General features: G+C 35.8%; 2 protein-coding genes across 2 annotated transcripts; both read left to right on the forward strand.

Moving 5' to 3' along the window:
* The first annotated feature begins 759 nt into the window (after nucleotides 1-759).
* On the forward strand, nucleotides 760-2,091 carry LOC132163607 (heavy metal-associated isoprenylated plant protein 39-like). Its single transcript, XM_059573961.1, has 3 exons — nucleotides 760-918; nucleotides 1,214-1,289; nucleotides 1,516-2,091. The coding sequence occupies exons 1-3, from the start codon at nucleotides 913-915 to the stop codon at nucleotides 1,833-1,835; spliced, it is 402 nt and encodes a 133-aa protein (XP_059429944.1). The 5' UTR covers nucleotides 760-912; the 3' UTR covers nucleotides 1,836-2,091.
* Nucleotides 2,092-5,859: 3,768 nt separating this feature from the next.
* On the forward strand, nucleotides 5,860-10,261 carry LOC132189231 (protein FAR1-RELATED SEQUENCE 5-like). Its single transcript, XM_059603862.1, has 3 exons — nucleotides 5,860-5,915; nucleotides 6,340-8,461; nucleotides 10,151-10,261. The coding sequence occupies exons 1-3, from the start codon at nucleotides 5,860-5,862 to the stop codon at nucleotides 10,259-10,261; spliced, it is 2,289 nt and encodes a 762-aa protein (XP_059459845.1).
* Nucleotides 10,262-10,674: the final 413 nt, after the last annotated feature.

The following is a 10,674-nucleotide window of genomic DNA, read 5'->3' on the forward strand; positions in this document are numbered from 1 at the left end:
AAATAATTGAGATGTATGTTGTTGATATCCTTCCCAGATATTAAAATTTTTTTGGATGAATATGACTGATTTATCTTACATACTAAAAACAAGGAGTCAACAAGTCTCGATCTCTTTGCATCACTCATTTTCGTAATCAATACGTGTCGGTTCTTGACCATTTTGAGTGCGAGAAACAAAAAGGTTCGCCAATGAAATGCCATTTTCTTTTTTCCCTTTTTATTAAAAAAAATATATAAAAAACACCCTTCGTCATTGTGTAACTATTAGGTTAGGTGGATATTGGATATGAAATTGGAAATGTGTTCAAATCTGAAGGGGTGAATTTTAGCTCCATGGAAATCAATCGATAGTACCACTGTATTTCAGTGTACCAAACATACCAACCGGGAAAGTTCGTATGTTTGTTCCGTTGACTTGACTTGAGAGTTCAGGGCTAGCTCGCAAGTCGCAACGTGGGTAGATAGAAGGCAAAAAAGCATACTCAACTTTACCGGCGCAATTAGTTGACACTACAACGACGAGGTTTGGCATGTAAATAAAAAATAAAAAATTGTTAGATTTTGGTTATTTCCGGGAAACCGGTAACGACCTTTTTGAGATGGCTTGAAGAAAAAGTAGTAGTCTAGAAAGTGTATTAATGATAAGTACTACGAACGGTGTCGTTTCGATGTTGGCCGCTGGACTCCCCCTCCCTCGTATTGATTTATTGACCGGAGACTTGACTTGTTCCAGTCAGCAGTCTCTCTTCAATGCCACCCCTTGGCCATGGTATATAAAGGCCCTTCATGGGCCTCTTCCCAACTCACCAAGCTCATCTCAGTCTTCTCTCTCTCTCTGATATTCTGCAATATTCTCCATTTTCCCATTTCCTGCTTTTGATCTGCACCTTCAACAAAACACTTTGCAGAAATGAAGGTAAGAGAATCTCACTTTTTGCCTCAAAGTTTTCTTTCTTTCCAGCCAAACACACACATGTAGTAGAGTACAAAGCTGCTTTTTTTAGAACCTTTTTTGGTTTCATTTTGTGAAAAATAGTATATGCTTGCACGATTGATGAGAATTTGATCTTTCTGATGACTAAACTTTATTGGGTTCCCTAATCATGTGATGGTTCTGGTGGGATATTTTTTTTTTTTTTTTTCTTTCTTCTTCCCTTCAATTATTCTTGGATATCTAAATCTTAATGGATTTCTATCTTCTTTTATGACAGAAAGTGATCTTGAAGGTGTTCTTCCATGATGAAAAAGCGAAGCGAAAGGGCATGAAGTCAGTCTCTGGTCTTCAAGGTATAGCAATTTTACCTGATTCTAATTCTACTATAACCCCTTTGTCCTTTGGTAGTCTCTGGTATTATGCTTAATGTAAAATGTTATTTGGGGTTCAAAAGTTGAAGGAAAATCTGTTTCAATAACCACCCATTTCTTGAATTTTCCTTGATTTGTAGAAAGAAAGGTCAGATCTTAAAGCATGAAAAACTGACAAATTTGGCTGGTTCTGTAATGATTTTTTTAGGTGTGGAATCAATCTCCATGGACACGAAGGACCAGAAATTGACCGTGATCGGTGACATCGATCCGGTTGATGTAGTCAGCAAGTTGAGGAAACTCTGCTCCACGGAAATATTATCTGTTGGACCAGCAAAAGAGGAGAAGAAGAAGGAAGAGCCTAAGAAAGAAGACCCAAAGAAGGATGACAAAAAGAAGGATGATTACGCTGAGCTTCTGAAGGCCTACCAAGCCTCCTACCAAGCCTCCTACCCGGCTCATTGGGCTCAACCACATTACTTTGTCAGAAGCGTAGAGGAGGATCCGAATGCGTGTGTTATTTGCTGATTCTTGGATCTTAGAAGAATTAGATTGGAGCATAAATAAAACCAAAAAAAAAATAAAAAGGATAAAGGTGGGTGTTAATGAATTTATATCGTTTTTGTTAGTTAAAAGGTTCATGTTCAAGAAGACATCACTGAGAGAGGCCTTATGTACAGGTGATGCGTGTTAATGTTTTTTTGTTGGTTGTTTGGAGTGCTACATATATTTTTTTAAGTGGTTTTTACTTCAATGGAAAGACTAGTAATTTCGAGTTGTTCTATTTCATTTTTTAACCCCCCTTCCATCTGGATTTCACAATTATTTATGTTAGGGTGACAAAAACTATGAATTGGCACTGGAAAATTAGTTTTCTTTTGAGTGACGGTGGCTCGCTTGACTGGTTTTGATGAGAGAATGTACTGTGAATTAAAAATACCAATCTAACAAGAGCTAGATTTGTTAGACATACCCAAATTCCATGCTTTCCCTGCAGCCAGCTATAATTTATGTTTTTGTGTGCAATATGACTCAGCTTGGCTAAACACATGGTCCATACTAGGGGACCCATCTATACTCATAGTGAGTTACCGGGAGCTTGGGAATTAATCCAGGTTTAGAGTGCGAGACTTACCTGCATAATTCATAAATAATTTTAAATAATTTAAAACTTGTGGTCCTATTTCTCATTTTCCGCTAGAATTCTCGAAAATTCCATTTGTATTCTTAGGATTTGTTTTGCTGGGTGTCTTTCTAAGTGTTGGGTTGGGTGATCATGTCAACTTTGGCCGGCGTTTCTATTCAAGTTGATGGCATGTGCATTTGCACGAAGCTAAAAATAATAATAAAGGCAACACCTGGCCTCTACCGTCAGAAAAATTCAAAAAAGATGATGAGCTTTGAAAATTATGAGAGGGGGAAACAACAAAGACGGCTCACATTCAACCAATTAAAATATCACAAGTTTAAGAAACTGACGTCAGCCTTGCAAGTAAATACAATTATATGGATATGTAATTGCATACGTGGCCTGCACTACCAACTTGATAGAAATTAATTAAGGCAATGAAAACGACATGAATTTTCTATTTTCGGCATATTATCGCAAATGAAGCTGAAGCTGATGCTAGCTGCAGCACAAAAAGAAAACGAGTCCCCCGTCTCTCTCTGTAATTATTTTTAATTTCAATTAAATCTAATAGGTGTTGGGCCTAAAAATCTAAAACCACACGTAAAATAAAATATTTATTAAATAAATAAATAAATCAATAATTTCGTAGCTAATAGGTTTTGAGTGAGAATGTCTTTTTCTTGGGTATCACTAGGGCTGTTAAGTGAGCGAAGCGTCTCGCGAGCAAGCTCGGGCTCGGCTCGCATAAGCTCGGCTCGTACTCGACTCGAATATTAAATGAAGCGCTTCGTGAACACAAATCCTGGCTCGAATAGTAAACGAAGCAAGCTCGGCTCGACTCGGCTAAGCTCGTGAGCAGCTCGTGAGCTCGGCTCGTATAAGGCTCGCCTCGTATATTTTTTATCAAGTAACAAATAATAATATATAATCAACATTACTCATTTACTCAATAATAACAAATATATTATATAGCTTTTTTTTTTTTTTAAAAAAAAAAATTATTTATGCATATGTGCATATATATATATGTTATCATTAATAACTATTTTTTAAAATTTTAGTTGATTATGTTAGTTCTTTATGTATGGAATTGTGAGGTGGAGATTAATATGTTATATTTGTTTAATGTTTTTTAACATTTTAGTTGATTCTGTATGGATGATTGTAATGTTGGGATTAATTTGTTATGTTTGTTTAATGTTCTTTAGCATTTTAGTTGATTTTGTTAGTTTTAATTGTAAGGTTGACATTAATCTGTTATGTTTGTTAATGTTCTTTAGTATTTTAAGGTGCAAAATATTCTGTATGGATGATTTTTGTAATCTAATACACTTAAATTATCAAAAAAAAAAAAACAACAAAAAAAACAAACAGTCGAGCTCGAGCTCGAGCCTGGGCTCGAGCTCAAGCAAAATTGACGAGCTCGAGCTCGAGCTCGAACAAGGTTCCAACCCTGTCGAGCCGAGCTCGAGCAGCAAAGTCGGGCTCGAGTCGAGCTCGAGCCTGGCCCAAAAATAAATGAGCCGAGCTTGGGCCAAAGCTCGACTCGTTTACACCCCTAGCTATCACATGCCTTGCATATTTTATTTATATTTGCTGGTCCCTCTCCAGTCTCCACTAAAAGAAGTCTACATCGCGGGGTGGAAGAAAATTGGGAATGAATCTCTCTCTCTCTCGGTGGGGTCATGTGCAAAGCATTAAGCTTGATAGAATAAGACAACAGTTTATGATCTTTTTCTAAATCTATTAATTGATATATTAAAATAAGAAAAAAGAAAAGGCAATAATAGTTAGTCTCTTTGAACCAGATGTATGCGATTGATGATATGATGAACCATGTATATTTTCAAATAAGAGACAATATATGTCACGCGGATGTACATACTATGATTCCATCTTCTAACGTTAGATTCGCTAATGTTGCAAATGGATGCTGAACATGCGTTTGAAGCTAATTAAGCCACCATCCATCTTGATTGTCTTTATTGACTAGCATTATCAACAGGGGCGGAACCAGGATTTTGAGTGTGGGGGGACGATTTTTTTTTTTTTTTTCTAATTAAAATGATAGGCCGGAGAAACTAATTGTGGCTATCCTATTTGGGCGTGATCATAATAGCACTTACCGAATACATAGATACATATGGTAAGATATAATTTCATAGTAAATCACAAGTCATTTTTGTTAAAATTTTACTATAGTTACTTATTACCACTAACAAGTGAAAGAATGCCAAATAAATGAATGAATCTAAACCCGAAAATATTTAAGTTAATTAACAACAATGAAAGCTAAAAACAAAGTCTTGCAGCAGATAAACACAAGGGAGTAAAAAATTAATTTGGGGGGACAAATTTCTAAATTTAAGGAGCAAATATATAAAATATACCTACTTTAATAAAAATTTCAAAAACTTTGGGGGGACATTCGTCCCCCCACTGCTGTACATAGTTCCGCCCCTGATTATCAAAGTAGATGTTATAATATTTCATGTTCTCTCTTCTTTCTTTTTGAAAAGAGAACATAAAAGTATGGCTAACATCAAAGTAGATGTTACAATACTTCCATTCATAATCATGGAAAAAAAAGAAGACCACTTTGCTATAAATTAAGAAATAATATCACAAATACAAGGAGGAATATCTTCCATCCAAATCTCATCTATGGCGTGTTTAACGGCTTCTCTAGTAAAGTCATGTGGCATGTGCCACAGAATTAGCTTAGCGATTAATATGACAAAATTAACAGTTGTGCGTCGAATCTAGTACCCCTCGTATGTTTGCCACTAACTGTCCAAATCAATTCTAATTTCGTTATGGGGATTCCACGGCATTCACTATTTAAAAGGCATTCCCTTCCATAAAAACCTTTTGAAGCCCCATATCCTTACTAAATTCAGCCGCATGGAAGGCTGCTAGCCTGCTAGAGCCTCTATTGCCACCGGTTCTAAATTCCAAATTTTTTGTCAAACTACAAGCTGTGGTTATGAGCCCCTCATAATCCCTCACTACAATTCCTTTGCCGATGCGTCTAGTGATTGAATCTACTGCCGTGTCCCAATTCACCTTTTAGCATCCTTCCAGGGCTTGTCATCTTCTAAGACGCTCATGCATGGCCTCCTGTTCTTGGTCATTTTCTTTAGTATTTGCCTTTTTGAATTTCTCAAAAGCCTCAATTGCCCCTCATAACAAGATTAGGATGAAGAGCTCTCCCGTGCGGTAGTTTAAAAGGACCGCTCAGATCTTCCTAAAGGTTAAAGAACCCAAAACTGCAGTGATTTTTTTTATAAAAAAAAAAAATTGACGGCAAGGAAGATGCCCGTTAAGTACTCCCCAGCGAAACGTTATCTCTCTTCTTTAAAGGTAGAAAACCCAAAAAATTTTTAATCAACGCCGGCCCTACTGAAGACTCCAAAAGCCATGACCTTGGACTCTTTCTTTCCAAGTACAGAGGTAGTCAATCACTCTCCTGACAGGTTAGTATTTGTCGTCATGTTGTGTATAATTTTCTTCATTTTAGAATTTTTTTTATGAGATGTATTTTATTATTATTTATTTTTTACAAAAGATTCTCTTTTTTTTTTCTTTTTTTTTTTTCTTGTGTCATATATATACGTTCTACAAAAGATTCATTTACTTTTTCCTATGGAAGGGTTGTATTTGTTTTTTTTTTTTTTTTACCAGAGATTCAGTATTTGGGTGAAAGATTAGTTTTTATCGGTTTTTTTTTTTTTTTTTTAAACATGCATACTATGACTATAATACTCGCAATGGATTTGTTTTTTGAGATATTTTGCAACACACAATGACTATGGTTTGTGATTACAATGACTATAAAATATGCATACAATGACTATAAGACTCATAATGACTATGGTTTGTGATTTATTTTTCGAATAGTTACACGGAAGAGACGAACAAGAACATTGATCAAAATGTGGTTACAGATTATATGCCAAAGGTAGGCATTGAGTTTGGTTCAGAACAAGAGGCATACGACTTTTATAATGAGTATGGACGAGATTGTGGATTTAGTATTCGTAAAGATTGGTGTAATCAAAGAAAGGTAGACGGTGTGGTGACTTCAAGACAATTTGTATGCTGTAAACAAGGATTTAAAGTTGAATGGGAGAGAGATGGTCAAAAAACACATGAGCGAGCTGAAACAAGGACAGGTTGCCAAGCACATATGAAAATTCGACTTGGTAAGAATAATGAAAAATATTATATACATAGTTTTGAACTCAATCATAATCATGCTCTTCATGTTTCACAATGTGCTCACATGATGCCATCACAAAGGAAGATCTCACAAGTACACGCATTGGAAATCGATTTGGCTGAAGATAGTGGTATAAAATTGAAAGATTCGTATGAGCTTATGGGTAGGCAAGCCGGTGGAAGAGATGTTCTTGGTTACACCAAGCAAGATCAAAAGAATTACCTTCACAGTAAACGACAACGAGAGTTGAAATATGGCGAGTTAGGAGGTTTACTTAAATACTTTGAAAAGAAAAAGCGAGAGAATTTCTCATTTTATTATGCATTACAATTGGATGCAGAAGAACAGATAACAAATATTTTTTGGGCAGATGCGCAAATGATTATTGATTATAAGTTATTTGGTGATGTAGTTTCTTTTGATACGACATATAGAACTAATAAGGAGTATCGACCGCTTGCAATGTTTGTTGGGTTTAATCATCATAGAGAGGTTGTGATATTTGGGGCTGCACTTCTGTACGATGAAACTATAGAGTCCTTCCGATGGTTGTTTGAAACTTTTTTTGAGTCAATGTCGGGGAAAAAGCCAAATACAATCTTTACCGATCAAGATCCTGCAATGGCAAAAGCTATATCATTGGTGATGCCTAATACTTACCATCGATTGTGTACGTGGCATTTAATGCAAAATGCTTTGAAACATGTTGGTCATTTGTTAAGAAATGAGAATGGGTTTAAAAGTGATCTCCATGCATGTTTTAAAGTTTGGGAAGATAAAGATGAGTTGCTCATTGCTTGGGATGCTATGCTTCATAAGTACAATGTACGTGAAAATTCTTGGCTACAACGTTTATTTGAAGTGAAAGAGAAATGGGCTAAAGCATATGTCAAGATGTCTTTTTCTGCAGGAATAAATTCTACACAATTAAGTGAAAGTTTGAACTCTGGGTTGAAGAATTATTTACAGTCAGATTATGATATTGTAAAGTTCTTCACACATTTTGAAAGATTACTTAATAATAAGCGTTACAAGGAATTGTTGGCGGAGTATAACTTAAGACAGAAGTTACCAAAAATTAAGATGTCATCACCTATGTTGGTAGAAGCAGCAAAGATTTATACTTCTCGACCATTTTTGAAGTTTCAAAAGCAATATGAAGAGTTCCAAGGAGCTTATGTTAAGGAGCATGTGGAAAGAAACTCATCTCATGAATATATAGTGTCATTTTATGATAAGCCTCAGGATCGTAGAGTCATTTGGAATTCTTTAGAAAACAATGTTTCATGTAGCTGTAGAAACTTTGAGAGATGTGGAATTTTGTGTGGTCATGCTTTAAAAATTCTTGATGTTATGAATATCAAGGTACTTCCAGAGAAGTACATCCTTAAGAGGTGGACCAAAAATGCAAGGAATGAGATCGTGCAAGACTTCAATGGACATGAAATAATAATAGACACTAATTTAGAAGTCACAAATCGATATAGGTCTTTGTGCCCCATGTATGTCAAGCTTATCAGTCGAGCAGCTGAATGTGAAGAAGCATACAATATAGCATTGGAAAACTATGCTGAGTTAAGCAAAAAGATTGAAGATGTAATGAGAAAGAAGTTTGATCCTAGCCAAGTTGAAAATTCGGAAGAAAATCCATTAGATGAGATGGCAATCACAAGTGCTAAAGGCATAAAAAAGATGCAAGGTTGCAAGGGAAGACGTCGAATTAAAAGTTGTACTGAAGTAGCTAAAAAAAAGAAGAAAAGTATCAACAATCTTCCCCCACAAGCAAATCAGTATATACATGTAAGTCTTACAACTTTATGTTATGTTTCACATTTATAAACTTTATATTATGTTTCACATTTATACATGTTACGTACTTATTTAATATGAGTTTCATTTATTAATGAGTGTGTAACTAAAATAGGGTCAGTGTACAACTTCATCGATGCATAGAGTGGATAGTTCTAATCCTTTGTCATATTGTCATTCAAACCAGGTACCGATATTCACCTTTTTTTCTTATGTCTTTCTTTCATTTCAATTGATTTTATTTGAATGTTTATTCAAGGCATATATAATGTTGGTGCTAATAACTATTGTAATTATTAATTCATTTGAAAAATTGCAGGATATTGCGAGTAGTTCAACTCTCCTTACAAGTTTGGACATCCATGACATGACTCTGCTGAATTTTTTTTCCTAGCCATTAGTTGGTGTAGAGCTCTTTTTGTAATTTGTAATGGATTGCAACATGGGTAGAGTTTTTGAGGTTGGTGAATTTTTTTCCCTAACCATTAGTTGGTGTTAAGGTATAGCTCTTTTTGTCAGTGTAGAGCTTTTGAGGTTGGTTTATTTCTTTTTGAAATTTCAAGAATGGTCTGTTGTTAAGTTAGAGCTCATTTTGTCAGTGTAATTTCAAGAATGGTCAGTACTAATAGTTCCAATTCTAAAACTACAACATTATTTCTCTATGACAGAAATTATGATCATTTTATGTTTAGAGTTATTTTCCTTCTTAGTGTGAACTTTAGAGTGATGCACTGTTACAAAAAAAAATAATAATAAAAAATAAAAAAGAAAAACGAAAAAGAAAAAAAGAAGAAGAGTGATGCACTAAAGTCATTCTTGTTTAACACTTATTAATCCAACCAGTGATATGCAACGGTAGGAGGTGCTTCCTCATGCTTCGGGATTCAGTCCGCAACCTGAAATATAATTGAAGTGCACAAATTGTGTGGGCAAATTCATCTTTACAACCAAACTTGGTCTAACTATATCTGAAAGAACCAGAAGTAGTCATACATGCCAACAACAATTCTAGAAAATTTATCATAATCCAGGGAATGTGCCAAATTACAATTAACATATTTATGGAATTAATTGAATTTCTTTACAACTCAAAATGACAATAAAAAATTAAAAAAAAAAAACAACCATAAAATGGCCCAAAAACATAAAATTCGCAATGCACATCAATCTCACCGGATGCATCGCGGCCAACATTGCAGACTTCCTAATTAGAGCTCTTTCGGAGCAGCCTAATTTTGACCAAAAATGCATCACACACAGATATCTGCTACTGCTAGGCAGCTGCAAATTCAAACTAATGGGTCACACTCACACATGGAGTTGATTGAAAATTTGAATTTTGAAAATGAAAAGAGAGTAGGAAGGAAAGAGTAGGACATGGGGTGTTTGTTTGAAGTCCTAAATGAAATGAGGACGAAGGCTCTGTTTGGCGCTGCAAACAAAACCAAATTTCCAGTGCACCATCATCATTCATAATGGCAAGACATGCCAAAATCAACCAAAACAGTGTGGCCCATCTCCCATTGCGCTCTTCACTGTGCACCTTATTGGCTTATTGCACGACTAGCCAACATTGCAGACTTCTGGGCAGAGGCGAGGACTCCATTTTTGGGTAGAGTTGTTGCGCCACAATCCCTAAGAAATCCCAGGTCTATCAATATTGGGGTTTTCTACCCATAGCGACAACGGGATTGGAAGCATAAGAAAGGTCACCGTCGTTTAAGGGCTGCCGGCGTCGACAAGCATCGAGAGGCTGAAGATTTCATCGATTTTGGGTTTTTCTACCCATAGCACACCAGAGAACAGAAAGAGAGAGAATTCAGAGAAGTTTTGGAGAAGAGAGAGATGCGAGTTAACGGGCATCTTCGTCAACAAGCACCGAGAGGCTGGAGATTTTGTTGATTTTGGGCTTTTCTACCCATAGCACACCAGAGAACAGAGAGACAGAACTCACAGAAGTTTTGGGGAAGAGGGAGATAACATTTGGCTGGGGAGTACTTAACGGGCATCTTCCTTGCCGTCAATTTTTTTTTTTTATAAAAAAATTCACTGCAGTTTTGGGTTCTTTAACCCTTAGGAAGATTTGAGCGGTCCTTTTAAACTACCGCAGATTTGCGGTAGTTTAAAAGAACTGTATGTAAGCCTCTCCCGTTGATATCCTTCCCAGATATTAAAATTTTTTTGGATGAATATGACTGATTTAT

The sequence above is a fragment of the Corylus avellana genome, chromosome ca1 (genome assembly GCF_901000735.1).
Source record: "Corylus avellana chromosome ca1, CavTom2PMs-1.0".
In the NCBI taxonomy this organism is placed as follows: Eukaryota; Viridiplantae; Streptophyta; class Magnoliopsida; order Fagales; family Betulaceae; genus Corylus; species Corylus avellana.

Bases quoted from the DNA above. Each gene is read 5' to 3' on its own strand.
- LOC132163607 (XM_059573961.1), top strand. The intron at 1,290-1,515 runs GTATAGCAATTT...TGATTTTTTTAG, and splicing joins GTCAGTCTCTGGTCTTCAAG to GTGTGGAATCAATCTCCATG.
- LOC132189231 (XM_059603862.1), top strand. From the start codon at position 5,860: ATGACCTTGGACTCTTTCTTTCCAAGTACAGAGGTAGTCAATCACTCT. The intron at 5,916-6,339 runs GTTAGTATTTGT...TTTTTCGAATAG, and splicing joins GTCAATCACTCTCCTGACAG to TTACACGGAAGAGACGAACA. The intron at 8,462-10,150 runs GTAAGTCTTACA...TTCTACCCATAG, and splicing joins AAGCAAATCAGTATATACAT to CGACAACGGGATTGGAAGCA.